The 27,474-nt window shown below is 56.4% G+C and overlaps 4 protein-coding genes across 5 annotated transcripts; 1 reads left to right on the top strand and 3 right to left on the bottom strand.

The window, feature by feature from the left end:
• Positions 1 to 419: 419 nt before the first annotated feature.
• Positions 420 to 8,261, bottom strand: amt (aminomethyltransferase). 2 transcript variants are annotated; one of them, XM_088917268.1, is made up of 9 exons: positions 8,012 to 8,261; positions 5,432 to 5,599; positions 5,067 to 5,147; positions 4,640 to 4,771; positions 3,979 to 4,057; positions 3,583 to 3,728; positions 3,165 to 3,345; positions 2,777 to 2,932; positions 420 to 2,009 (listed from the first exon to the last, which is right to left on the bottom strand). In XM_088917268.1, exons 1-9 carry the CDS (start codon positions 8,120 to 8,122, stop codon positions 1,831 to 1,833), a joined length of 1,233 nt encoding a protein of 410 aa, XP_088773394.1. In that variant the 5' UTR covers positions 8,123 to 8,261; the 3' UTR covers positions 420 to 1,830. The 2 variants fall into 2 exon arrangements, with proteins under 2 accessions (XP_088773394.1, XP_088773395.1); XM_088917269.1 differs by lacking the exon at positions 2,777 to 2,932.
• Positions 8,262 to 9,659: 1,398 nt separating this feature from the next.
• LOC148835484 (uncharacterized) lies at positions 9,660 to 13,477 on the top strand. The gene is made up of 4 exons (XM_088917444.1): positions 9,660 to 9,906; positions 11,162 to 11,314; positions 11,738 to 11,947; positions 12,623 to 13,477. Exons 2-4 carry the CDS (start codon positions 11,167 to 11,169, stop codon positions 12,763 to 12,765), a joined length of 501 nt encoding a protein of 166 aa, XP_088773570.1. The 5' UTR covers positions 9,660 to 9,906; positions 11,162 to 11,166; the 3' UTR covers positions 12,766 to 13,477.
• A 127-nt stretch (positions 13,478 to 13,604) lies between these two features.
• hyal3 (hyaluronidase 3) lies at positions 13,605 to 20,522 on the bottom strand. Its single transcript, XM_088917311.1, has 3 exons — positions 19,533 to 20,522; positions 14,876 to 14,965; positions 13,605 to 14,277 (listed from the first exon to the last, which is right to left on the bottom strand). The coding sequence occupies exons 1-3, from the start codon at positions 20,520 to 20,522 to the stop codon at positions 13,978 to 13,980; spliced, it is 1,380 nt and encodes a 459-aa protein (XP_088773437.1). The 3' UTR covers positions 13,605 to 13,977.
• Positions 20,523 to 22,017: 1,495 nt separating this feature from the next.
• naa80 (N-alpha-acetyltransferase 80, NatH catalytic subunit) lies at positions 22,018 to 26,847 on the bottom strand. Its single transcript, XM_088915813.1, has 3 exons — positions 26,844 to 26,847; positions 26,565 to 26,715; positions 22,018 to 23,251 (listed from the first exon to the last, which is right to left on the bottom strand). Exons 1-3 carry the CDS (start codon positions 26,845 to 26,847, stop codon positions 22,441 to 22,443), a joined length of 966 nt encoding a protein of 321 aa, XP_088771939.1. The 3' UTR covers positions 22,018 to 22,440.
• Positions 26,848 to 27,474: the final 627 nt, after the last annotated feature.

Raw genomic sequence — 27,474 nt, 5'->3', positions numbered from 1 at the left:
ACTGGAGGAAAAGCCGCTTATTCCCAGAAAAACCCAGAGCCTGTCCTGGAAGCAGAGGGCACGAGGCAGGACAACTCCGACAGGTGCCAGCTCTGTGGGTGCTGGGTGTGTTCAAGCATCCCGATATGTGTAATCGCGCTGTAGTTACAGCAGGAACAGAGCATTTTTACTTTGTCCGTGTTTGGGAGATTACCACAGGACTGCACTTCCAAAACGCTCAATAACAATTGTGTCTTGCCACGGGCTCTCCAGTCCACTCATCTGTTCATTGCGATTCCATCGATTTATCATTTTATGTCCTAGCGGTGAATCACAAGCAACAGAAGACTGTTCTCAATCTGTGTCTGTGCGGGACACCTTGACAAGGGATTCTGTGACCCTGAAGACGGTATATAAAGTCAATAACCCTTAACACACGCTTCCTGTTGATGAAGGTTTTATTCATGTAAAGAAATGTTACGGTAAGGCGCGAGCTGGGGGTGGGGGCATTACAAAAATGCTGTGGGAACGGAAATCCTTGAGAAGACGAACTCCCCCAATAATTTCGAAGAGCAGATAATTACGACTCCGCCCTGGAAGAAAAGCCAGTCCATCACAGGGGCACGCATACACCCCGCTCTTCTAGAGACACCGTTCAGCCAGTCCAGCATGCCTTGAAAAGGCGGGACAGATCCCATGCAAGCACAGGGAGAACACACAGACTCCACCTGGAACGAGCCCTGGCTCCAGAAACCAAACCAGGGAGCAAGATCTGCGGAGCCAACTGCCCCCTCGTGTCACCCCAGGACTTTCCACTGACTCAGCAAGCGCTGCCGACCGCAGCTGATCCCAGCCGGCCGTTCGGGCGAGCGGTCTTTGTGAGAAAGACAATAGCGCGCTGATGCACGAGCTGACCCGCAGAGCGGGCAGGTCAATGTTTCAGATCAGGGAACAGCTGCACAGAAAGTTTCACTGTCCCTAGAGATGGGGGTAATACAAAAAAATCAAAACCGCAGTTTGTGTTGTTAGTACAAGAGCGGTCAGAACCCCCTGGGGCGAACACCTTCACGCTGACGAACAGCCTCCGCCTCTGTGTCGGAGTGAGGTCAGCTACACCTGGATTCACAAGTTCAAGTGTAATCCTCGCAATGCAATGTAATTTGTGGTCAGGGAGGGGAAACGGTATGCAGCAGCTGGTGAACACGTGAAAACGTGACACTTCCTAGCGCCAATCCTGAGCGGTCTCTGAAAGCCCCCCCCCCACCAGACTGATCCCATCACAGGAGAGGCCCTACTCATGACTATGTGTGGGAGCGAAAGTGACCGATTCTGCAGCGCTGTGGCCCACAACACCACAGGACCTCCAGGACACATCCGCTGTCCCGCCGGCGCACGCACCTCCGCACACAACTGCTCCGCTCTTCATGCGCTCAGTTGGAACTAGCGAAAATAAGACTCTGGTCGAAGTACAAAAATATAGAAAGATTTTTTTTTTTTTAAAAAACGGTTCTTCTTTTGGCCGTAAAGGTTAAGTCTGTGGTCAGTGTGTCTGGAAACTCATCAGCGCGCGGGGGGGGGGGGGTGGGGGGTGCTCGTTGTCGCCCACTATTGGAGACGAGACGCGCCAGTTTCCAGAACGGCCGGCGGACACAGACCTAACCCCCAGGGCCACTGGAGACGGGCAGCTTTCCCACTGAGGCACTGCGCCCATGTGGACTGAACCGGGGGAGGAACCGGGCGGTTGAGACGATCAGCCGGGCCGAGGGAGACGCGGGTAGGGAGGGGAACGCCGTCGTGGGGGTCCGCGGTCCACCCGGGCGGCCCGGCTCGCCCCACAGGTGGCCCCCTGGCCTACTGGCCCGTGTAGTACCGTGTGGGCACGAAGGGCATCTTGCTCACGGCTGCGTCCACCGCCTTCTTCCTCACCTCCACGCGCAGGGGCGTGCCCACCTTGCTGAGCTCCGCCTCCACGTATCCCATGGCGACGTTCTGCTTCAGGCAAGGGGAGGGGCAGCCGCTGGTCACCTCACCTGGGGAAGGGGCAGGGAGAGGGCAAGAAGGATTGACATCTCCTGCATTGTTTCAACACCTCTGCACAGCTCAGGGAGGTTAATTAATTAATAATTAACCCCTTGTAGCAATATCTGCCATGGCTTCCTTCTTAAACTGGAATTGCTCTGTTTCAGGTTTTACAGCCTAAATGGCTTTGCATATAAGGCCAGCCCAAGTGCTGGATGTTTCAAAGAAATGTATGCATAGACAGTTATGGAACTATTTTTTCTTTCTTGAAAGAATACAGCAAATGCCGTATACACCGCTCAGTCAGAACACTGGAGAATGGTACATTCCCTGGGAGTATCGTTGTCATGACAGGCCTCTGCCACATTGCTGAAGGCAGCAGCACACCCGGCTAATAACGTGACGCCCGGCGAGAGCCACCTGGGTTTTACAGGCAGTGCTGGTTGTCTAAACATTTGCAGAAATGCAAGAAGATACAAAACTGATTTCACGTATAAGTAATGTTATGTACGTATAACTGTGGGCTGAGTGAGACTGTATCTCCACTCATATATCCGTGGCACAAAGCATTTAACCGGAGGGCGGACTGACCCGCTGTCAGTACAGCAGTGTGGAGCAATAACCCTGACAGCAGCCGGCACTTCGGAAGACCTGAAACGGATCCGCCCGTGCCGTGGGAATCCTGTATCCCATCCCGCGAGAGCCGCTGCCGGGGATATTCCCAGACCTCCGCTGCTCGTGTCCCGGAGGCCAGGGGGCACCGTGGGCAGTCCCTCACCTATGACCCTGCCATCCGGGCTCAGGATGGGGGTGTGCTGTCGGACGGGGGGCCCCGTGGACACCAGCCCCACGCGCTTCCTGCTGGTCTTCGCCTTGAGCTGCGGGACGATCACGGAGGCGCCGGGGAAATCCATCGCCGCCCGCCGCCGCTTCCCTGGCAACGGGAGCGCACACGGAGGAGTCACGGGGGGGGCCGGCGCCGCGCTCGGGTTACAGGGAAGTCCCCCCAAGCCCGTCACCCATCCCCCCCCCCCGTCGGCGGAGAACTGCTGTTCTTGTAAGCGGCGCCCGCCGTGCGGCGCTGGGAGACGTGGCGCGAGAAGAGCCACACGGCGTGGCGTGGCGGGGAGGGAGAGGGAGAGGGAGGCGGAGGGGCAGGCCCGTACCTATCGTCCACACCAGGCTGGCCTCCACGGGCGTGGTCGTCTCGTCGATGTCGTTGCCGTAGAGACAGAGCCCCGCCTCCAGCCGCAGGCTGTCCCTCGCGCCCAGGCCGGCCAGCTTGACCTCCTCGTCTCCCAGCAGCCTCTCGGCCAGCTGGACCACATGTTGCCGGGGGACGGAGATCTGGGGGAGGGAGGAGGAGGAGGAGGAGGAGGAGGCGGATGAGACAGCTCCTGGGCAGCACTTCGATCCCCTGCCGGCGACACCAGCTGCCGGCTCTTACACAAGCCTACAGCAGGCCCCAGGGTATTTCCAGACTGTCCGCCCGGGCAGCCAGTCGGCCCAGCAGCTGAGCCGAGGAAGCGAAGCCCCTGTCCCAGAAGCCCCCGTCCGCAGCATGACGCCGCGGCCCAGACCCACCTCCACTCCGTCCTCCCCCGTGTACCCGCAGCGCGTCACCCGGCAGCCCGCGATCCCGAACACCGTCGCCAGGGCGCTGGTCATGAAGGTCAGCTTCCCGAGGTCGTCCGCCAGGCCCGCCTGGAGGACCCGGGCCGCGGAGGGACCTGCGGAGAGCCGAGGGGGGACATCGGCCAGTCAAACACCCGGACCTACCGGGACAGCCGCCGCCGCGGCCGACTCGGAGATGAGCCTCGAGACGACTCCAGAAACGGCCAAACGGCTGGGGAGGAAAGTTCCCCCCCCCCCCACACTGCGCTCTGGGCACGGGCTTAACCCGTGAGATCGAGGCCAGTTTAAACTGAGACACCGGACTCCCTTCCCCTGCTCCCCCCAGCAGTGCCGCCCGCACCCCACCTTGTAGAGCGATCAGGCCGTCGTCCAGAAATTCCAGGTCCACATCGTGTCCGGCGGCTTTGAACTCCCTTAGCTTATCCTGCAGAACACAAAAAACGCAAACGGGGATTCACCGCTGAGGTGTTCTGGGCTGTGCGCCTCAAAACAGCTGTGTGACATAGGGGCAACAGGGCTAACTCCAAATCCTCCCATTGTCCGCTGTCCATAGTTTCCTCCAATAGGGGGTTGCTGGGGGTCAGAGCCTGTCCCAGACACAGCGTGCAAAACAGGAAATCAGAGCGCACATGCACGCAGGCACCCGTGCACGCCAGGACAATGGAGAGACTCCAGTCATCCCAGCCGGCATGTCCTGGAAATTTGGAGAAACCCGGAGACTCCTGCCAGCCGGCGGAGAGCATGCAGACTCCACACAGAGGCACCTGAGCCTGGAGTGGTAGACAGGACCCAAGAGCTATGAGACTGTGATACCTGTCACTGCCGTGCCACAAGACAACTCAAAATCAACTTAATATGCAGAAACAATCATCGAAATAACGCTACAGCACTACCCTGCAGGGCCCCAGAGAAGTGATTTCAAAAAGGGTGGAGCAAATGGATGCACAGGTGCAGAAAACGGAGAAGATCACCTAGTGTCTGGGGCTCGGCGTCTTCGCTCCCTCACCTGCATGTGGGCCGAGTCCTTGTCTGAGCAGCCAGCGTTGGAGACCACGTACAGGTACCCCTGGTCCGTCTTGGTCACGATCAGGTCATCCATGATGCCCCCCTTCTCGTTGGTGAAGAGGGAGAGCGTGCCCTGCAAAAGAGGGGGGTGAAACCGGGATGCAAAACAGAGGGGGGGGGGGGGGTGAGGGAAAGAAATGGAAAAAAGAGGAAATGGTAGAGAAGAAAAAGGAAAACGGCACATAATACCGCCACAGCAAAGGAACTAGGCCAAGAGTCCAGGCCCCGCCCACACCGGGGGGAGCAGGCCCCGCCCATACCGGAGGGAACAGGCCCCGCCCACACCAGAGGGAGCAGGCCCCGCCCACACCAGAGGGAGCAGGCCCCGCCCACACCGGGGGGAGCACACTGCAGATGACAGGTCTTACCTGGTTGTCCTTCAGCTCTGCAATATCCCCAACAATTAAGGACTCCATGAACTTCACTCTGTCTTTCCCATGGACCTTAGTCTGCAAGGGACAGTCAGGCACACGTTAGACTTCTCACAGGGCTCCTTACAGGGGCTGCAACCACTGTCACAGAATAGCACTGTAATATGAAATAACGAAGAATCATATTATGCCAATCATATTATGGGCAGCATTGCCACCTCACAGTGCTGGGGCCCTGGGTTCAATACTGGACCCGGGGTGCTGTCTGCGGGGAGTCCCTATGCCCCCAGTTGGCCCACAGAGCCCTGCCCCCCCGCCGATCCACAAGCCCCGCCCCCCCGCCGGCCCATGGCCTCTCTCACCTGCAGCATGTGGCCGACGTCGAACAGCGAGCAGCGCTGGCGCGTGTGCAGGTGGGAGGCGATGTGGCTGTCGCGGTACTGCACCGGCATGCTCCAGCCGGCGAACTCCACCATCCGGGCCCCGTGCTGCCGGTGGAACTCGTACAGCTCCGTCCTCTTCGGGGCGCCCTGGGCGGGAAGCACCGACAGGGTAGGGGTGGGGGCGAGGTGGAGGTTGGCGTGGCAACGCCGCGGCGCTCCGCGGGAGAGCCAGGCACAGCGGCACTGCGCAAGCCGAGACGCGAGAGAGAAGCAGATATCCTTTATCCCCCCAGCTGTTACCCTAATTCATTTGGACGACTAATGGTCACTCTTCACTCTATTAACGTACTCCTTCATCATGTGGGAATGAGCACCTAAAATCCACACTGAACACCCTCCAACATGCCAAGAATTCGGCAGCTAGAATCCCCACCCACTCTCGTGCAGGTGATCCCAATACTCCTGTCCTGGAGTCCTTGCACTGGCTTCCTATCAGGTTTTGTGATAACTTCAAAATCCCCATGCTCACCTATACAGGAACCCGCAATGGGGCGGAGCTGTGGCTCTGTGGCTCAGGATCTGTGCCTTGGCTGGGAGGCTGCCGGTTTGTATCCTGCAGCCGGCAGAGGAATCCTACTCCGCTGGGCCCCCGAGCATGGCCCTTCACCCCAGCTGCTCCAGGGGTGCCTTATAAATGGCTGACCCTGCGCTCTGACCCCAAGCTTCTCTCTCCCTGTCTGTGTGTCTCATGGAGAGCAAGCTGGGGTCTGCGAAAAGACAAATTCTTAATACAAGAAATTGTATATGGCCCATAAAGTGATCTTATCTTCTCTTACAGTACATGGCTTTGGCCCCTCGATACCTGTCTGATTTATTCTCTTCCCACTCCCCGCCTCACACCCTTCCTTCATCTGACTCTGGTCTCCTGTCTGTCCCCCCAGCCTGTCTTCCTGCTAGGGGTGACAGAGCTCCTGCGAATCCCGACTCAGACCCTTCTTCTTCAGAAAGGCTTGTATTTAACTGGTGTCCGTGTCTGCTCTGTACAGATTCTGCTAAACTTCTGATCCCTCGTGCTTTCTCTGTGCTAATCTTGTCATCTCCTGTCTAGACGTTTCGTGCTGCTGAGCGCACCGACGTCAAGCGAAACAGAAAAACGGACGCTCTGGGGTCCGGGCCCCCCCGAACCCGACTGGGACTTGAAGGCCCGGCGGGAGTACCCCTCACACTGCTCTGCGTGCTCCTTGCCCCTTGCACCGGGTCCAAGGTGCCTTTCCTGCGTGAGGGACAGACACCGCGCCTGTGCCTGCCCTTTGATCCTTAATATCAACCGGCTATAAACCGGCTGACATCGGGAGCTGACCGGCTCGCGCGCAGTCCCCAGGCCTGGGAACTCCTCCAGCTCGGCTCCCGACTCCCTAGGGACTGTTCTGTCCCCAGGCTAAGGGCTTTCGTCCTCTTTTAAACCTACCGTTCCTGTTCCAAACACGCAAGGTGACACAGAGGGTCTACCTTTCCATCCTATCGGCCTGCAGCTGTCGGCCCCGCTCTCTCGCTCCGGCCGGCGAGTTTTGCTAGACTTGGTTTTATTTCCAGCCACCCCCGACGCAGACCGCAGGCTGAAGCACTGGCGAATACATGTGTCAGCACTGTTGGTAAAGCACGGGATTAATTTGAGGAAGTACGTCTGCCTCCTGGCACCTTCCCCTTGCTTTTGATCGTGCCAGTCGTGTCGCCTCTTCTCCCTGTTAGCTCTTCTCCTTACTGTAAAGCGCTTTGAGAGGTTACCTTTAAAGGTGCTATATAAAATAAGTTTTTTTATTATTTATTATTATTATTGTATTATGATTGCTGAGCGGTGAGCACCACACCCATATATATAATCCCTCACGTCTCCACAAACTGTAGCCAGTTCTGTGTGGCTGGCTGGAAAGCTGCACAGACCTGTCAGGCAGTTTTCATCGCGGAGTAGGCAAGTCAAGCTCAGCTGCTGCAAATTATTGTGCTCTGTCTGAGCACCCGAAATACTGTGCACTACAATGCATATTTATTCAAGCATTCTGCGCATGATAACAGCGAGAGGGACTCCACGCAGAAAGCTATACTTCAATTGATTAGCTGCACCTCATTAGCACAGTTCAGCAGCTTAGATAGATGCAAGGCATGTCCACCCCCTCCCCCAAGCACAGACCTGCGGGCACCGGGGTAACATCTGTATCGCACTGAGCCCAGTGTACCCGCGAGGGCAGCGCGAACATCTGTCAGAGCGACGCGCCGACTTTTTCAAGCTTATCGGGATCGCGGTTGTGTCGTGATCGTTTTATCTGCCGAAACGTTGTTGTCCTTAAAAAAATCAATACGTGAAGTCGACAACACACACCTACTGTAGCAGCAGCTACGGTACTTTTTGTCTCGCCTCTCTGCACCGCCGATTAAACACTACAGTACAGTTGACCCTAGGGATTGCACAGAAACGTGCAACTCGATTAATCGATCCATACCGGTTTAAAAATAAGGGTGAAATAAAACAATCTACTTTCGACTTCGAGTCTGCTTCCTCACCTCGGCGCTGAAAGCTTGAACGCGCTGTCTAAACCCAGGCGCCTCGCATCGTAACAATTCCTTTGGCATTCGGAACCCGAACCAGTTTCCAGCAAACACCCTAAGCAACATCTTCTCGGCGTTTTCAGGGAGCCCCAACTGTTTAAGTGCAACTCTAGCCGCCGATGAAGCGCTGAACTCCGGACTTGAACGAATTTCGCCCTCGAAGTCCTTCGATCAAAGCACTGCCGAGGGGCGGTGTACCATGGGAAATGTAGTTCTGATCTCAACGAAATTAAGGATTGTTCTCACCCAGGCAAGACCTCTGATAATTCTGCCACTCCCCCGTATTCTCGTGCTTAAATCGCATTTTCATCTGTGCAACGCTGTCGAGTCATTCTCAGAGGCTGCGTGTTCCAAATGCTTTCTTAATCTGCATTTACATGAAAGTCAGTAGCGACCAGTATTGGAGGATTCTGGGTGTTGTAGTTGTTTGTGTTTCAAAGACTTAAAATCCATCGCTGGATCTTTTAGAATTTCAGAAGCAAGTGTGTTGTTAGCGTTAACAAGTTAATACAACTGTAAATTTACATTTTCAGTCCTTGTTAGAGTATAATGGTGTACAGAACTGTAGTATTAAAATAAAAAAAATATTCAAGTTTTTGCGTGTATTGCGGTAGTATAACCACACAGTGTCACTCTATCGCTCGTTCTTTGCCGTTACTTTGGTGCTACAAAGAATCGTTTTTGTTTGCAATATTATGTAACTATATGTAGTTTCAAAAAGTAAAAATAGTATTTATGCTACCCGCTGATTATTAAACTTTCTGTGCATGACATAATCACTTAGTTCACCTCAAAACTCTGATTAGCAATTAGCAGTCATTAGTTAATATACGATTAACATATCCCTTTTTGAATATTAAAGGACACTGTCCTGGGACACAGCCCTGTGTGAGAGTCTGGGACACTGTCCTGGGACACAGCCCTGTGTGAGAGTCTGGGACACAGTCCTGGAGAGATCAGCCCTGTGTGAGAGTCTGGGACACAGTCCTGGAGAGATCGGCCCTGTGTGAGAGTCTGGCACACAGTCCTGGAGAGATCGGCCCTGTGTGAGAGTCTGGCACACAGTCCTGGAGAGATCGGCCCTGTGTGAGAGTCTGGGACACAGTCCTGGAGAGATCGGCCCTGTGTGAGAGTCTGGCACACAGTCCTGGAGAGATCGGCCCTGTGTGAGAGTCTGGCACACAGTCCTGGAGAGATCGGCCCTGTGTGAGAGTCTGGCACACAGTCCTGGAGAGATCAGCCCTGTGTGAGAGTCTGGGACACTGGGACACTGTCCTGGAGAGATCGGCCCTGTGTGAGAGTCTGGGACACAGTCCTGGAGAGATCGGCCCTGTGTGAGAGTCTGGCACACAGTCCTGGAGAGATCGGCCCTGTGTGAGAGTCTGGGACAGAGTCTGGGAGGGTTGGGGAGAAAGAGAATGAAGTGTTAGTTTTGTGATCATGGTGAGTCCTCGGATGTCATGCAGTGCCTTCTCTCTGGCCCGGAGTTTGATAATTGAATCATCCCCCTGCTCTGCTATTTATAACTCCCCACATTCCTGCTCCTATTTTAGGACAGGGGCTCCTGCTGTTGGCCGGGGCTGAGTGACAGAGGGAGAGGGAGAGGGAGGGAGGGAACAGGGCCTGGAATCGTTCCCGAGAAGCTCCGCGGGCTGGGGAGAAGTGGAGAGTTTCTGTTTGCAAATGTTTCGGCTCTTCCTCTGACTCGGATGCGTCTCTCTCTCTCTCTCTCTCTCTGAGGTCCAGGCTTCCTGCACCGGGACTGTTTTGGGGACAGGGCCTCCTTCTTCAAAGACACCCCTACTTCTCCAACGTGGGACGACACATTTTTTTCGAGACCGGGTAACAAGGTAAGGGGGTGGGGAGTAGGGAGGAAGAGGAGCTATGGACATGGTGGAATCAATGCTTTAAGCTTTTACTGCACTTCAGAACTTGTGGACTGGAGATGCTTTGAGCTCAGTGTCCAGAAAAGGGTTGACTGTCTGAGAAGTAGGTTACAATGGTAGTCAAGAGACAGAGCTGCCCAAAAGTGGTTGTTTCAGTGCTGTCTTGACTCAGTCCGGGAGCCCGATCATATGATCCTAGACAGTGAGGCTTCAGGGAAGGATGGACTTTGCTCTTGTGATGGTATGAGAGGCATTTTTGGAAAAGAAGCTTCTTTGTATGAGCTGCAGGGGTAGTTCTAGAAGGGAACCGGGGTGGCTACTGCTTCCCCAGAATTTGGTCAACCTGCCCCCAACCCCACACAAAAACAAGTTACGCTGAATCCTGAGGCCTGGCCTGACAAAGACTCATGTGACTAGACCCCTCTTGTCTTGCCGAAAATTAAAGTTTTAGGGTTGTAAGATCTGCTTCAATCAACTATGGGAAGCCAAGTAACAGATCTTCTCCTGGATATTGTGCTTTGCTCAAGTCAGGTCATCTATGAGCAATTCCTATTGCAAACTCAGTTCAAGAAATGACTAATCACTATGCATTCGGCTGCAGTTCGAGGGAGTTTAGATCTGGAATAGCTGGTCTTGAAGTTTAATGAAGTGATGAATGACATCGCCAGCAGGTGTATGAAAGGCGCAGTGTCAGGTGCTTGTGACCAGCCCCTGGGGTCTGAGACTTTGCTGCTCACACCTGTTGGCTCCCTGAAAGATCACTTGACCCCACAGCATCATGGCTCCGGGCTACTACAGCTCTCCATCACACTGCCAATCAGATCAGCACTCCGGGATAGTCACCCCAACACACTACCAATCAGATCAGCACTCCGGGATAGTCACCCCAACACACTGCCAATCAGATCAGCACTCCGGGATAGTCACCCCAACACACTGCCAATCAGATCAGCACTCCAGGATAGTCACCCCAACACACTGCCAATCAGATCAGCACTCCGGGATAGTCACCCCAACACACTGCCAATCAGATCAGCACTCCGGGATAGTCACCCCAACACACTGCCAATCAGATTAGCACTCCGGGATAGTCACCCCAACACACTGCCAATCAGAATTATTGTTGAAGATCTGAAAGGCAAGTTGACAACGTCTAGCGAGCTTTAAGGTCCTCAGCCATAATACTTCCCATTTCTCTCCGTCTTTCCCTCCACGACAGAAGCCATGCTAAAGGCTCCGCCCTCCCCCACAGCGGGATTCGTCCGCATCAGTGACCGGGACCTGACCGAAATCGAGCTGCATTCCGTCGACTCCATCGCCGACCTGCACCGCTTCAACGGCTGCGCCGATCCTGGCGCCAAGACGCAGGCTGGTGAGTGCTCCTGACCCCTCCCGGCATGAATGGGGGTTCCCACTTATCTCTGTCTGGGGTTCCGGGGGGCGAAGAAGCCGAGACCGCCACAGTGGCAGGCCTCAGCACGACAATCCCCGCGACCCGCCACCCCGGATACAACAGAGTCACTACCCCGAGCGGGACAGAAGGCCGAAGGAATTCTCACCAGGCCGTCAGGGCTGGACTGAGGATGAGACCGTGTCGGACACATGAAAATAAACTCACTTGAGAACGTCCTCATGTGTCACGCCGGCAGCTGGGATTGTGGAAGAGGCCTGGATAACGGAGGCAGGTGTTTGGGATGATAGGGATGGACATTTCCGGCACCGCAAGGCAAACGTACTGGCAGAGGGATACCCGAGGACCGAGCTGACCTGGCCTGTGTCTCCCTTGTTTCCCCAGGCAGCAGATCTCCCCGCCCCCAGCACGGCTCCTCCAATGGGAACCTTCCGACGCTGGACGCGCCGGCTGTCTGTCAGACCGGATACCCAATGAGGCGGCGGTGGGGCGGGTGCTGTGCCTGCTGCAACCCCGGGCTGTGCCGGTTCTCCTGGGTGTGTGTAGCAGTGACCCTCCTGCTGGTGGCCCTGGCGCTCATCTTCTACTTCCTGGGTGAGGACACTTCCTGTCAGGTCCCTCTGCCGTCTCCTGGTTCCATCAGAGTGGGGGGAAAGTTACTTCTCAAAAGAAACCCCTTACAGCTACAAAGGGCTACTTCCCTGTGCGTGTCTGTATGTGCCCTCTCCTGGGTGTACCCTGCCTTGTGCCCGTTGATTGCTGGGATAGGCTCCAGCTCCCCCACCACAACGCTGAACTGGATAAAGCCGTTAGAAAATGGACAGGTGGATGGACAAAGAGATTAGGTTTAAACACACACACATACACCCAAGAGATCACTGTAACAGTTAAAAGTGATTTTCTCCCACGGCTTGTCTTGAACGTGAATCTCTTGCATAAGGATCTTATGTCTGTGATGTTATTTAATCAAGTCACTATCCCCCAACACGGTGTGCAGCCATTGACCCCTTCATCACCAAGGACCGCAGTGCTGCTGTTCTGCAGGGCACTGTTTCATTCAGCTCAGGACGGTTTGGCTGGCGGGTGAGCTGGCTGGGGTGAGCAGCGGCGAAGGTGTCCAACTGGAGTAAAGTCCAGTGAAAAGCACGTTAGAGACAGTGTAGCATGACGAGGAAGCACGCTGAGAAGACCACGCCAGCCAGCCTGCCATTTTCAGCTTTCTAAAGGTTGTGAAAGCCAGCTCTCCCTCCCTCTCTGTCTGTCCTGCAGTCCAGCAAGCTGATTCCCTGTACGCCCTCTCCCAAGCCTCATGGGAGAGGAAGGCGCTGTCCCGGGAGGTCTCTCAGCTCCTCCCCGTGCTCCAGGAGCTGCTGCACAACCTGACTGCCACCAGGGGGCGCCACAGTCCCTGAGGAACCCCCACCTGGGACTCGCAGCGACTGCGGAGACCCAGACCCAGACCCCAAACCGGCTGGCTCAGGCCCGGGCCCACAGAGTCAGAGCCTGGCCAGGAGTAAACCGGAGGAAGAAGGACAAGCAGAGCCATATCAGAATGAGCACCCCTGCACACAGCGGCGACGGCCACGCCGTGCTCTACACATGCCCGGCTTCAGGTCCTTGTAGGCCCTGTGATGGAGGCGTTTTTCATGGTGTTGATATCTTTTACTTTCCTTAAAAAAAAATGACGTTGACATGACTCTTCCTCTGTGTGTATTCACTGTGCCCATTCTTGCCAGATATACATACATGTATCCAGGGAGAGATCTCTGTTACAGCTTTTACCACACAAATAAGAAAGGTTGAAATCTTCCCCCCGGGCCCTCGGCTCAGAGCCTGCTGGTGGACAATGCCGCCCCCTGCTTCAGGTCCAGCGTCTGCGTCAGACCCTGCAGGACTGAGCCCAAGGTCGAGCTTCCAGGTGCAGGCATGGCGCTGCAGGTGAGCGCTGGCTTTTACATTAGAAACACAAGGACTGAGAAAAAAACGTAATGACTGTCAAATTTTAAACCCTAACAAATCTGAGAGATTTTGCATTAAAAGGTATAATAACTGTTGATTATCAAAGCTAAAGTTCCTGGTTTATAAAGCGATGTGAATTGAATTAAACGACGCTAACGACCCACTCATGGCTCTTCCTGCAAAGTTCAATAACACCCCTCCGCATTCCTATTGGCTAGCGTGCGAGGTCAAAGGTCAGGCCCATGCCCCCTCAGAGAGACAGGCAGCTCTAGTGCAGCAAAGAAAGCTGTAGACCTTTTTTTTATTATTTTGCAAATATGTCTGCACAGCACCAAATTGCTACACAGTGGTCATCTGTTGGTGGTCTGAATTTATAAACAGATAAGAAAACAAACCCTTGCCCCTCTTCTGCTTTGAGCAATGCCAACAGATCTGTTGTGACAGAAGAAACGTTTCTTAGAGACCTTCACTGGTTTGAATTATAACCATTAAGCTTATGCCTCCCCCTCCCCTTGACCCTGAAGTGGACGAGGCAGTGAGAAACTGGATGGATGGATGGAGGAGCTAATAAGTCATGGTCCAAAGAGGGGCGGTGCCTGTGCTCGAACCTGACTCGGAGACTTTAAATAATGGCGCCAGTCGTTGATGTTCAGCAGTCTCCCGGGCTAGAAGGCGGCTGTGTCTTCACCCCCTGCGCTGGGCAGCCTGTCCTGGCACTGGGGTCCCGCCCAGCCCTGGTAGCACACACAGCTGAAGGCGGAGTCCCGCAGGCCTGGGGGCGCGACCTCTCCCGGCGACCCCAGGCTGGCGGGGGGCAGCGTGGCGCCGCTGTGGGGGTCCCGGCGGGCGCAGCGCCCGTTCCCGCTGCACTCCAGCTCGCTGCACCGGGCGGCCGCCGCGGTCAGATTCCTCACGTAGCCGCCCAGGTCTGAGCTCACGTAGTCCCGCAGGGTCTCACAGCGGCGCTGGACACAGACAGAACAAGTCAGCTGATGTCATCAGCACACGCTGCAGAGGCGCACTGACAGTAATCATTACAGTGATGTCATCAGCACACGCTGCAGAGACAGACGAATTGCTGCAGTGATGTTACCACCACGCACCGCAGGGACAGACAGTAATCTCTGAAGTAATGTCATCAGAACACGCCATAGACTGACATGCCACTCACTGACAGTAATCGCTGCTGCGATGTCATCAGCACACTCTACAGTGATGTCATCAACACATGCCACAGGGACAGACTGACAGTAATCACCAAAGTGATGTCATCAGCACAGGCCATAGAGACAGAGTGACAGTAATCACTGCAGTGATGGCTTATTGATTTATTCATTAAGAAATTGATTTAATTTTGGGTATTAAGAGTTTTGTTCCAAAAATTACTTAATGTAACCAATCTCCTGCTTGACTGATTACAATGAAATTATCCCATCTTCAGAAAGCCCTGCTGGACTGGGCCCAGGAGCAGATAAACAGTTAAACAGAGCAGATAAAGTGGTATAAAGTGAAGGAAAGACAGACAGATGTTTAGATGAAGATGAACATAAGGCAGCATCTGACCTTGGAGCCAGCGAAGCTCAGATCTCCCCACAGCACCACACCGGCCGCCCCCAGCGCCGCACTCTCTCCCAGCGTCTGCTCCAGCTCGCTCTGGAACCAGCACGACACAGTCACTGCCTGCGCGTCACTCCTGCCTGCGTCTCACACTGCCTGTGTGTCACCCCTGCCTGCGTCTCACACTGCCTGCGTGTCACGCCTGCCTGCGTCTCACACTGCCTGCGCGTCACCCCTGCCTGCGTCTCACACTGCCTGCGCGTCACCCCTGCCTGCGTCTCACACTGCCTGCGCGTCACCCCTGCCTGCGCGTCACCCCTGCCTGCATCTCACACTGCTTGTGTCTCACACTGCCTGCGCGTCACCCCTGCCTGCGTCTCACACTGCCTGCGCGTCACCCCTGCCTGCGTCTCACACTGCCTGTGTGTCACCCCTGCCTGCGTCTCACACTGCCTGTGTGTCACCCCTGCCTGCGTCTCACACTGCCTGCGTCTCACGCTGCCTGCGCGTCACCCCTGCCTGTGCGTCACCCCTGCCTGCATCTCACACTGCCTGCGCGTCACTCCTGCCTGCGTCTCACACTGCCTGCGCGTCACCCCTGCCTGCGTCTCACACTGCCTGCGCGTCACTCCTGCCTGCATCTCACACTGCCTGTGTGTCACCCCTGCCTGCATCTCACACTGCCTGCGCGTCACTCCTGCCTGCGTCTCACACTGCCTGCGCGTCACTCCTGCCTGCGCGTCACCCCTGCCTGCGTCTCACACTGCCTGCGCGTCACCCCTGCCTGCGTCTCACACTGCCTGCGCGTCACTCCTGCCTGCGTCTCACACTGCCTGCGTGTCACTCCTGCCTGCGTCTCACACTGCCTGTGTGTCACCCCTGCCTGCGCGTCACCCCTGCCTGTGTCTCACACTGCCTGTGCGTCACCCCTGCCTGCGTCTCACACTGCCTGCGCATCACCCCTGCCTGCGCGTCACCCCTGTTTGCGTCTCACACTGCCTGCGTCTCACACTGCCTGCGCGTCACCCCTGCCTGCGTCTCACACTGCCTGCGTGTCACCCCTGCCTGCATCTCACACTGCCTGCGCGTCACTCCTGCCTGCGTCTCACACTGCCTGCGTCTCACACTGCCTGCGCGTCACCCCTGCCTGCATCTCACACTGCCTGCGCGTCACTCCTGCCTGCGTCTCACACTGCCTGCGCGTCACCCCTGCCTGCGTCTCACACTGCCTGCGCGTCACCCCTGCCTGCGTCTCACACTGCCTGCGCGTCACCCCTGCCTGCGCGTCACCCCTGCCTGCATCTCACACTGCTTGTGTCTCACACTGCCTGCGCGTCACCCCTGCCTGCGTCTCACACTGCCTGCGCGTCACCCCTGCCTGCGTCTCACACTGCCTGTGTGTCACCCCTGCCTGCGTCTCACACTGCCTGCGCATCACCCCTGCCTGCGTCTCACACTGCCTGCGTCTCACACTGCCTGTGTGTCACCCCTGCCTGCGTCTCACACTGCCTGCGCGTCACCCCTGCCTGCGCGTCACCCCTGCCTGTGCGTCACCCCTGCCTGCATCTCACACTGCCTGCGCGTCACTCCTGCCTGCGTCTCACACTGCCTGCGCGTCACTCCTGCCTGCGCGTCACCCCTGCCTGCGTCTCACACTGCCTGCGCGTCACTCCTGCCTGCGTCTCACACTGCCTGCACGTCACCCCTGCCTGCATCTCACACTGCCTGCGCGTCACTCCTGCCTGCGTCTCACACTGCCTGCGCGTCACTCCTGCCTGCGCGTCACCCCTGCCTGCGTCTCACACTGCCTGCGCGTCACCCCTGCCTGCGTCTCACACTGCCTGCACGTCACTCCTGCCTGCGTCTCACACTGCCTGCGTGTCACTCCTGCCTGCGTCTCACACTGCCTGTGTGTCACCCCTGCCTGCGCGTCACCCCTGCCTGTGTCTCACACTGCCTGTGCGTCACCCCTGCCTGCGTCTCACACTGCCTGCGCATCACCCCTGCCTGCGCGTCACCCCTGTTTGCGTCTCACACTGCCTGCGTCTCACACTGCCTGCGCGTCACCCCTGCCTGCGTCTCACACTGCCTGCGTGTCACCCCTGCCTGCATCTCACACTGCCTGCGCGTCACTCCTGCCTGCGTCTCACACTGCCTGCGTCTCACACTGCCTGTGTGTCACCCCTGCCTGCGTCTCACACTGCCTGCGCATCACCCCTGCCTGCGTCTCACACTGCCTGCGTCTCACACTGCCTGTGTGTCACCCCTGCCTGCGTCTCACACTGCCTGCGCATCACCCCTGCCTGCGCGTCACCCCTGCCTGTGCGTCACCCCTGCCTGCGTCTCACACTGCCTGCGCGTCACTCCTGCCTGCGTCTCACACTGCCTGCGCGTCACTCCTGCCTGCGTCTCACACTGCCTGCGCGTCACCCCTGCCTGCGTCTCACACTGCCTGCGCGTCACTCCTGCCTGCATCTCACACTGCCTGTGTGTCACCCCTGCCTGCATCTCACACTGCCTGCGCGTCACTCCTGCCTGCGTCTCACACTGCCTGCGCGTCACTCCTGCCTGCGCGTCACCCCTGCCTGCGTCTCACACTGCCTGCGCGTCACCCCTGCCTGCGTCTCATACTGCCTGCACGTCACTCCTGCCTGCGTCTCACACTGCCTGCGTGTCACTCCTGCCTGCGTCTCACACTGCCTGTGTGTCACCCCTGCCTGCGCGTCACCCCTGCCTGTGTCTCACACTGCCTGTGCGTCACCCCTGCCTGCGTCTCACACTGCCTGCGCATCACCCCTGCCTGCGCGTCACCCCTGTTTGCGTCTCACACTGCCTGCGTCTCACACTGCCTGCGCGTCACCCCTGCCTGCGTCTCACACTGCCTGCGTGTCACCCCTGCCTGCATCTCACACTGCCTGCGCGTCACTCCTGCCTGCGTCTCACACTGCCTGCGTCTCACACTGCCTGCGCGTCACCCCTGCCTGCATCTCACACTGCCTGCGCGTCACTCCTGCCTGCGTCTCACACTGCCTGCGCGTCACTCCTGCCTGCGTCTCACACTGCCTGTGTGTCACCCCTGCCTGCGTCTCACACTGCCTGCGTCTCACACTGCCTGCGCGTCACCCCTGCCTGCGTCTCACACTGCCTGTGTGTCACCCCTGCCTGCATCTCACACTGCCTGCATCTCACACTGCCTGCGCGTCACTCCTGCCTGCGTCTCACACTGCCTGCGCGTCACCCCTGCCTGTGTCTCACACTGCCTGCGTCTCACACTGCCTGCGCGTCACCCCTGCCTGTGTCTCACACTGCTTGTGTCTCAGGAATCTTGTATACTGTCTCACAGAGACTGTAACCCTTCTCCGAGTGGAGCTGTGCTCGTTTTATCCTTAAAACAAGGAACTGGACTGTTCTGACAGCCCTGACGGTTTGACAGTCTGCCCTGCTCTGAAACACACCCGGACATCCATACTCACAGGCGGCTGGAACAGGTCAGAAAGGGAAGCACAACACGGTTTTCCCGCAGGGAGCGCAGGCAGTCTTGGCTGTCAGAGGTACAGACTGCCGGCATGCGGCACTGAGTAATGATGGGAAAACGGCTTCTGGCTGTGAAGCCCCCCCGCAGGACCGAGATCTATTCCTGGCGTGTGACGGCGCGTTCAGTTCAAACCCGGATTACACATGGAGCCCCAGCGGGAGTGAATGAGGAGACGTGCGGAAACAGGCCCTTGTGCCTCGCCCCCTCCCCCTGCTGGCCAGGGCCTGTAACCCCAGCTCTTTTGGGAGCGACAGGCGCCCGTCCACTGAAAGCACAGGAGCGTTGCAGCGTGCACCAGAGACCCCCTGCCCCCTGCAGCACCGCTGTCCCCTGTTCCAGCAATGTATCATCTGGGTCCAGCTGCTCTGCAGGCTGTGCTTGAACTTATAGTTTCGCCTTTCTGGGCCAAGTTAAGGCATTACTCGGCAGCATTAAACGATGCTGAAAAGAGGAAGGTGTTTCCTTTTGTCTCTTTTCAGCCTGGAATAAACCTTTAACTTGTTCCTGTGCAGCCCACGCATGCCGACGCACCTCCCTCCTTCAGCTACTTCAGCGTTAAAAGATGCTGTGCTGCAAACTCACCTAGGCATGAAAACAATTCGGCACGGGCTGCTCTCGCCAAGATGGTGTTGACGTGACCACTGAGGGTTTAAGGTTTTGTTGTGCGAATTCTCTGCCGTGCAGCTACTTCCTTTGTCACTATAAACAGCTCACTATCCCAGCCCCCCCCCCGGTCTATCTATAAACAGTGACGATCAGGATGCATCTACAGATTTGTGGTCTGTCAGCGGAGGCCAGGGGATCAGGTGTACTGGGTGCAATCGCTGATCTGACGGCATGAATTATTGTCCCAGGTTGAGCCAAACCAGCCTCAAAAGCTACTTTTCAGTTTTTTAATTTTGTTCCAATTGGACGGAGAAGCTCCAAACAAGAGTTTTCAAAGCAGAACAGAACGTCACCCCCCCCCATGCATCACGCCGTCTGTCTGCGCCTCGTCTGCAGCACTCTGCCTCTGTAAAGAAGCAGAGGCTTCTTAAAACCCTGCGGCCCACCGACCTGAGACCGAAGCTCTCAGGAAATCGAACCCGACCCCACCGGGGGAGGTGTGGTCTGCCTGCCGAGTCCTACCTGGCTGAGATAGTGGAGCGTGTGAGCGTACGCCACCCTGGCGTAGGGCAGCACTGGCCGCGCCCCGCGGGCGGAGCCGAACTTGGACGCCACCCTCATGGCCTCCAGCAGCCGGTGGCGGACGAAGAGGGCGGCGGCCCCGGAGGCGCCCAGCCGGCGCGTCAGGTAGACGCTGGGGTAGAGGGCGGTGGAGCTGCGCCACAGCCAGTCCAGCCGGTCGTTCAGGCCCGGCGCCCCGGGGTGGCACTGCCCAGAGTAGCCGGCGCCGCTCTGCCTCTTGTAGTAGTTGTAGCAGTCGGGGAACCCGTAGAAGCCCCAGAGCCCCGCAGGCCGCAGCTGCACCCCCAGATCGAGGGTGCGGGACATGAGCTCCCGGGCGCCCGCCTCAAACTCCCGCCGGGCCAGGGGCGCCACCTTCCTCTCGGGCAGCTCGGGGCGCCGCGCCCTCACCAGCTGCTCCGACGCCCGCCGGTACTTCTGCTTGTGCCCCCAGTTGCGCGCCCACAGGGGGCGCCACTCCTCCCAGTCGATCACGGCCAGCCCGCGGAAGTCGGGGTTCAGGGCGGCCCTCATCTGGGCCCCCGCCTTGCCCAGGTGCCGCCCCAGGGGGGCCTGCTGCGGGACGCCGCCGTTGACCGCGCGCCCCTCGGCGCTGATGTAGGGGTACAGCCCCAGCCGGCTGCGGTAGAAGATGGTCATGTTCTGGCCCAGGAACCTCCCCTGGCGGTTCTCCACGATGTCGAACGCGCCCAGGTCAAGGGTCACGCCGTACCGCCTCTGGCACCGCGCCGTGGGCATGTTCCACACCACCACGAAGGGGCGGCGGGGGACGAGGGGCGGGGAGGCGGCGGTGGCCGGCTCGTCCCGGGGCGCCCCCGAGTCGCCCCGGACCCCGGCGTCCGGCAGCAGGACGAGGAGGAGGAGGGCGGAGCCGCCCCCGAGCACCGCCGGCCCCGCGCCCAGCAGCAGAGCCAGGACTCCGCACCGCATGGTCCTTCCTGCAAACACACGCAGCGCTGTTAAACTGGGGCGCCCACGTGCCCCCCGACACCCCGCGGGCTCAGAGAGCGACAGCACGAGGGCTCAGACGCATAACGCTCGTGTGCTTGCGTGTGATGGAGCACAAGACAGGCCACCAACGGGAGGAGGACACTGGGCCCATCCAGCTGGTCCAGCAGCCAGCAGCCAACTGGTCCCAGGGTCTTGCCCAGCTGTGCCATGAAAGAAATTGGGGCACCGGCTTCAAGTGCTTGGCTGGGAAGCTCCTTTCATACACCTACAACCCTTTGGGTAAAGCAGTGACTCCTGTTCTATGCCTGTAATTGATTTCTCCGACGTCTATGTTACCACACTACGCTAATTAAACAATAAAACAACATTAATAATTCCTCACACTTATACACAGCTTTTCTGGACACTCCACTCAGAGCGCTGTACAGGTCATGGGGATCCCCTCCACCACCGCCAGCGTGCAGCCCCACCTGGATGATGCTCCAGTCCGCTCCCCACACCCCAGCTCTCAGTGGGGAGGAGAGCAGAGTGATGAAGCCAGTTCAGAGAGGGGGGTTATTAGGAGGCCATGACTGGTAAAGGCCAGGGGGGAAATTTGGCCAGGACACCAGGGTTACACCCCTACTGTATGTATTTATTTAATTTTTTTTTTTATTTTGTGTTACTGTACGTATTCTAATTTTTTGTCTATTCTGGTGTCTGTTTTATTTTGCTTGTCTTGGGCTGGACTGCTGTAACATCAATTTCCCTTCAGGATCAATAAAGTCTTATCTATCTACTCTTTTCGAGAAACGCCCTGGGATTTTTAATGAGCACAGAGTGTCAGGCCCTTGGTTTTATCTCTCATACGAAGGACGGCACCTTTTTACAGTATAGTGTCCCCGTCACTATATTGGGGCATTAGGATCCAGCAGCAGCCTCAGCTTTCCCAGGAGTCTCCCCTCCAGGTACTGGCCAGGCTCACACTGCTGAACTCCAGTGGGCCGCCAGTTGCGAGCTGCAGGGTGATATACTGTAGATTCGAGTTCTCTTAAAATACTGCAGCAGGAGACTTTGAAAAATTTTGGTTCCATCTCTCTCTGGGACACAGGGGAGCTCTTTAATGCGAGAAGCTCCGTCTGTTATACCGCAGCGTTTCGTAAAACCCCATGACGTCACACTGACATCTGCGGTAGAACAGGGGATGTGATATTTCAAGCACTGTCTTGCCTCTAGAAGAAGCCCAGTACCATCAGTCCAGGGTCCAGCCCACCAGTAAAAACACTAGTACTTCAGATGCTGGACTCAGCTGCGGTACCGCCAGCCAGATTCTAGAAACATTTCGCAGTGTTTTCCTAAATACGGACGTGAAACAGAAACCATCCTGCTTCTGCCTCCAGGCATCTCTCTGCAGGGAGACAGGATGCACAACACCCTTGTGGATGCTCACATTAAGGCAAGAGTCTTTTTCAAGTCAAGCTCAGTGATGTTTTAATGTGAAATTAAAATACAAGGGAATATCGCAGCTGCCAAGATGAAGGCCTCTCAGGCGGCACAGCTGGTGTCGAACCCGCAGCCGTTTCCCACATGGCAGCTGGCAGTTCCGATACAGGACGAGTGAAAGGAGTCCGGTAGCGCTAGTGTCCAGGCTCTCTTCCCAGGCTGGTGGTTACAAACCCAGTGTGCCAAGCGCTGTGCCAAGGGAATTTTCTGCGGGAGCATGGGAAATGCCAGCTCGGATGTCCCGGTCCTGCCTTCTCCTCCCTAGCCGCCGGTCAGTGTTTGAACCCGTCGCCGTGCCACCTTGACGTTGATCCGCTTGGCATGACCACCCTCTTCACCGCCGTGGGACGAAGGAGATGACTTCCTCCTGTCTGGGTCGACGTCCCGGAACCCGGGTCCCGGGTCCCGGGTCCCCTCAGAGGTCTTTCTGCATCCAGAAGATGGGCCGTCCCCTTGCATCCTTGTAGGGTGTCCCCAGCGCGGCCTGAGGGGAAGACGAGGAGACTGCGGGCTGGAGGTGGGCGGAGAGAGGGGGAGGGGGAGGGGGTGGAGCAGGGGGGGCGGGGTTGCACAGAGAAGCCTTAGGAGGACCCGAAGAAGAGAGAGGGGGGAGGGGCAGGGCCAAGGGTGCAGTGGGCGTGTCCAGGGGAGGAGCCTGCGAGGGAGTGGTCACAGACAGGCAATAGGGGCCATTCCGGGGAGGGGTTGCCATCGCCGTCGCCGACGCAATCCTCGAGTTTCCCCCTTCCGCTGGCGGGCGCGAGAACCTCTGCAGGACCTCCATGGGCACGAACGCGGTCATGGCCCCGGCGCTCTGCACGGGCTGCGAGGGGCCGTAGCCCAGGCGGGCGTAGAAGCGCTGCTGGTCGTGCGTGGTGAGGCACAGCCTGCGGAAGCCCCGCCCCCGGGCGTAGCGCTCGGCCGCCTCCATGAGCGCGCGGCCGAAGCCCCGCCCCCGCAGCTCGGCCGCGACCACCACCGACTCCACGAAGAGGCTGCGCTCCTGCCCCACCACCAGGGACAGCCTGGCGTGGCCCAGCAGCCTCTCGGCCGCGCCGGCGCCCTGCAGCAGCACCAGGCTCACGGGGAAGCCGTCGCAGGACTGCTCCAGGGAGTGCAGTCTCGCCCCGGGGCTGCGCTGCCACTCCGAGTTCAGCAGGTCGGCGCACGCGGCCAGCAGGTCCGGCCGCCGGTGCAGAGGGACGGCCCGCACCTCCCCATCGCACCTGCAGCCACAAGACGCAGACAGCAGAGAGGGAGGGAGGGGACCGCGTTACACCACAGCACTCCTGGGAGCCCCCCGCCGTACGGGACGCCCGCGGCCTTCACCAAAATCTGCAGTAAAATACTTAACTCGGCACAGCCCCCCCTATCACGACGGGTCTCGGCCCCGTCTTTGCCACGAAAAAGGCTCCCGCGCTTGTGCTACGGATACCAGCCAGATGGACGAGCGTTTTCCGCGTGGCCCCGCCCAACACGCGCAACCAAGGTCATATGCCAGTCACCGCTGTGTTTGTGTCTCCTCCGTTGTGTGCTTAGTGGTGTGCCCTAGGGGGCTCGTGCTGACCTCCCTGACCACCTCGTGCTGCAGAAGGAGAAACAGGCTGGTCTGAAATCCTGCCCGCGTTTGCATCGGTCCCGACGGCACACAGACACGCTCTGTCGCCGCACTGTGCAAGCTGGGAGAGACACCTCTGCCGACTCACGCACTGGCTGTTCTGCATGTGCTGACTGCAGGACGCTTCTTGACTGAACAGTGAGCGTATGAAAACCCGTCACAAGAAACACGGGCTACTGAAAACGAAAAAACAGCCCTGTTAACTCTGCTGCAGCTGTTTGGTAAAGGAAGCAGAGCACCTATCTGTAAAAGGAGAAACACCTCATGTGAGACACAGTTCCCCAGATATTAACTGATCTTGGACTGGTTCCGGGGAACAAAAAGTCTGTCTGGACCCAGTTTCAAGCCCGATCCGCTCTCTCCCAGGAGCCTCAGGGACAAGTGGGGGCAGAGAGCTTTGCGTGTTGCTTCACGGCTGATCTCTCAAACCCTGATGGCACCACGCACATCTTGCTGGCTTTCCAGTCAAACACCTCCCACACACCTGGGACCCAGACCCTCCACTCTTTGAGGTGTCTTTGTCTTAGATTTCGTGTTGACCGCAGAGGCTTAGGAAACTGCAGAATCTAGTGAAACTGCAGACTCTAGCAACTTTGTGGCTGAGGGTTCGTCACAGCTCTCTGCTCCCACCTTACAGTGCTCAGACCTCAGAGAAGCCACTTGTGAGAACCGTCGTTTCTTCCTCGATCTCAGAGTGACAGCGCAAGACTGTCACCTTCAAATGAAAAGGCCTTCTTTGAATTTGCAGGAGGAAAACCCCAAACTTCAAACAAATGAAAAAAATGCCTGGAGAAAGCACAAATCCATACAGAATACTGATTATACTGTCTATATAGAATATTGTTCTTTACATACACAGTATACATGATATAGCAAACTGGGTTTAAACCCAACTGGGTTGGGAAGGTATTCAGGGATGAGGGGATATGGGACAAAACTGGATTTCTTGTGCCATGTTGAGACAAGATGTCAAGCTGCTCAACATTACAAAGATCCTAGAAACCCAGTGAGCCCAACAAATGACCCTCAAAACTGTATTCGAATTGTTCAGATACCTGAAGAAACTAACCGATCGTGTTCAGAGAAACCACCATATTTAATGAGAAAATATCCCCAAGCTTCAGACTTACACTTCGTTAAATTTATAGGTAAATAACTGCGTGCGTCTGTTGGTGTCGCAATCGCAGCAAAGTCTGAGCACAGACAGCGCCCCCAATCCTTTGCCTCCGTTTTGCGAACGGGCTGATGCAAGATGCTGTTTCAGCAGGTCCGTGTACAAAGTGTCCTCGATGCTCGGCACACTCCCACAAGCAGCAGTCAAAGAGGCCGGAGCTCCTAAGCACAGGCCCTGCGCTGAGGGAAATGGGTGGACCCACTGGCCAGTATGTCCAGCCTTACTCATTCAGACTCCCATCTCCTCTCTACCACACCAGCAAGCCCACCCAACCCAGGGCACGGGGGGCAAACACACACCAGCCCTGCACCTGCTGGCTTCCACACTGTACACTGCAGGTCTTCACAAGGACGCCCAGCTCGATTTCTCCCTGGGATTTGTGCTATGACACAACTTCAGATGAATGATAATTGACAGTCTTAAATGATCCAATTCCCCACTATCTCCAGCTCACTCCTGTGCACTGTAGCTATGGTTACCACATACAGTGCAGTTTGGGACATGAAGTACCCACGTCCCAGACTGCACTGTATGTGGGTAGTTCAGTGAAATCCAATAGGCAGCTCCCTCCCCAAAGCCTCACTTACTGTTTCGACAGACAGTTAACCGTCAGTCAGCTTGTGCAGCTCTGACCTCTGACATTGGAAAGGCGGACATAAACTAAACAGCACTGGGCACCAGCCTGGCACCCGCGAGCAGTTTGTGTAATGTTGCTGTGTGCCCGTCCGTGGGTGTCCGAGGGTCTCGGTAGTTAGCATTTGTGCCTGTCGGTCTTTCTTTTCACTGGCATGAGGAAGCACACCCACACTTCTCACCAGCACGGAGCCCCTATCACGAGCACATCGGCTTTAACACACTGCACAGCGCGCACCGCAGACATCTGGTGCTCCCAGACCTGCTGCTTTCAAGAACAAACTCACCCCAACATTGAGTTCAACACCCCAGCAGAACCACGCACCCCAACACTCAGACGTTGCTTACAGAACTGGTGCAGAAATAAGCCCAGATTTTCTATCACTTCAAAAATGTCTATTACAGCTCGCGTCCAGTTTAGAAGAGCACTTTTTAGAAGGAAGAACCAAGCACTTTATTCCAAGAACATATGTTCTAGATCATTTACATCCTAGAGCCCTGGAGTCTAAATTCTAGCCTTACATTTTCCAAGCCGGAGTTTTGTGTAGCTGCAAAGTTATGCCATCTTCAATAAAACAGCCCTGAAACTATGAAGCAACAAAATTTCCATCTTGTTCTGCGTCTCTTCCTCAGCTGAGAGATGTGCTGCACAAACTGCTCAGACAAGGTTGTGAGAGCAGGGTTCGGGCTGGTCCTTTACACAAAGAGTGGTCTGGATCCGGAACAAGTAGCCCAGCCACGCTGTTGAAGTAGAAGCCCGTTTCTTTATTTCAAGAAACGGCTGGATGAGATCCTGGGATCGATTAGCTACAGACAAAAAGCACCCTTCTCCCCTGTTTGTTTGTGACCGGTCTTCTGTTCAGCTGCACCACAGAGCAAAGAGGAAACATCACCCAAGGAAGGCTACAGCTCGATCACCTGCAAACACTAACGCCGATATGGATCAGCCACTAGTAAGCTGAAGAGCTGAAAGGAAAGAAGTCCAGAAGGCGAGAGCCAGTCTGGCAGTGGTGTCTGTCCATGTCCTGTGTGCCCATCGAACGCACAACCAACAGATTTCGCACCGTGGGCACACAGCAATGCGCACCGGACCCCTGGCACCTCGGAGACTCACCTGATGAGGAGACGCAGCTGTGTCAGAGAGAGAGAGATGTGGGGGTCACAGGCCGACAGACAGACGCACAGCAGCAGGCAGAGAGAGAGGCTCGCCGAGCAGACAGCAGGGCGAGGAAGTGAGGACAGAGCCTGTTGCAAGTGCCTTCTCACTGACGGTCACGAACTGCAACACCCAGCGGGGCTGGAGCTCGACTGCCCACACTGAGAAACCCCACCTGCTCAGCCTAGCATTCGTCATGATAAAACTAACAGTGCAACACACGTATATCTGTTCTACCCATACTCGCATACGTTTAGAAACATCTGGATTTTTTTCACATGGGGCAATTGCCACTAATTCCACTGCTGTCCCCATGATTATATTGTACAGGACATGCATCAACACGTGTGCTGTCATTTGTAACTGATTATTTAACTGGGGTGTAAGTGAGAAACGTACTGGTCAGCGTGCTGGAATTTATTTTTTATGCACAAAACATTCTTTTTTTTTTTTTTTACATGCAATGATTACGTAAAGTGTCTCCTAGCACTTTACCTGCTAGCGTTGGGGAAAAAAAAATAATTTTGGGGTACGTTATATTCTTTCGCAGGCATTTCTGTACCGTTCTGACTTCTGTGTTGTTAAAAGGCATCCCAATGTAAACTGTATCCTTTTTGTTTTAGGTCAAAGCACTTCAGATAAAGTCACCTGCCAAATCCATTAATAAGAACCACAATAATAAGTTTACTGCTTCTCTGTTACTGTCTTTAAATAGAATAGAAGTTTCAATTCCAAATTCTGCAGCGGTAAAACTGAACCAGGGCTATGTGTTTTATTCTTAGTTTGTTTCCTCCTGAACAAGAGCTGAGTTTTCTACAGGCAGGTTCAGGAGGAAACACATGATCTTAGTGGCTCTGTGTTAGCTCTG

Source organism: Atractosteus spatula, chromosome 5, assembly GCF_055471065.1.
Source record: "Atractosteus spatula isolate fAtrSpa1 chromosome 5, fAtrSpa1.hap1, whole genome shotgun sequence".
Taxonomy (NCBI): domain Eukaryota; kingdom Metazoa; phylum Chordata; class Actinopteri; order Semionotiformes; family Lepisosteidae; genus Atractosteus; species Atractosteus spatula.
The sequence above is the reverse complement of the archived record's forward strand: the minus strand, read 5'-3'. Positions and strand labels throughout refer to the sequence as shown.

Bases quoted from the DNA above. Each gene is read 5' to 3' on its own strand.
- amt (XM_088917268.1), bottom strand. From the start codon at position 8,122: ATGTTGCTTAGGGTGTTTGCTGGAAACTGGTTCGGGTTCCGAATGCCA. The intron at 5,148-5,431 runs GTGAGAGAGGCC...TGTCCCTTGCAG, and splicing joins ACGTCGGCCACATGCTGCAG to ACTAAGGTCCATGGGAAAGA. The intron at 4,772-5,066 runs GTAAGACCTGTC...CCTCTTTTGCAG, and splicing joins CAGAGCTGAAGGACAACCAG to GGCACGCTCTCCCTCTTCAC.
- LOC148835484 (XM_088917444.1), top strand. From the start codon at position 11,167: ATGCTAAAGGCTCCGCCCTCCCCCACAGCGGGATTCGTCCGCATCAGT. The intron at 11,315-11,737 runs GTGAGTGCTCCT...TTGTTTCCCCAG, and splicing joins TGGCGCCAAGACGCAGGCTG to GCAGCAGATCTCCCCGCCCC. The intron at 11,948-12,622 runs GTGAGGACACTT...TCTGTCCTGCAG, and splicing joins GCTCATCTTCTACTTCCTGG to TCCAGCAAGCTGATTCCCTG.
- hyal3 (XM_088917311.1), bottom strand. From the start codon at position 20,522: ATGCGGTGCGGAGTCCTGGCTCTGCTGCTGGGCGCGGGGCCGGCGGTG. The intron at 14,966-19,532 runs GTAGGACTCGGC...TGCTGGTTCCAG, and splicing joins CGCTCCACTATCTCAGCCAG to AGCGAGCTGGAGCAGACGCT. The intron at 14,278-14,875 runs GTCAGATGCTGC...GTCTGTGTCCAG, and splicing joins TGAGCTTCGCTGGCTCCAAG to CGCCGCTGTGAGACCCTGCG.
- naa80 (XM_088915813.1), bottom strand. The intron at 23,252-26,564 runs GTGAGTCTCCGA...TTGTGGCTGCAG, and splicing joins CAGCTGCGTCTCCTCATCAG to GTGCGATGGGGAGGTGCGGG.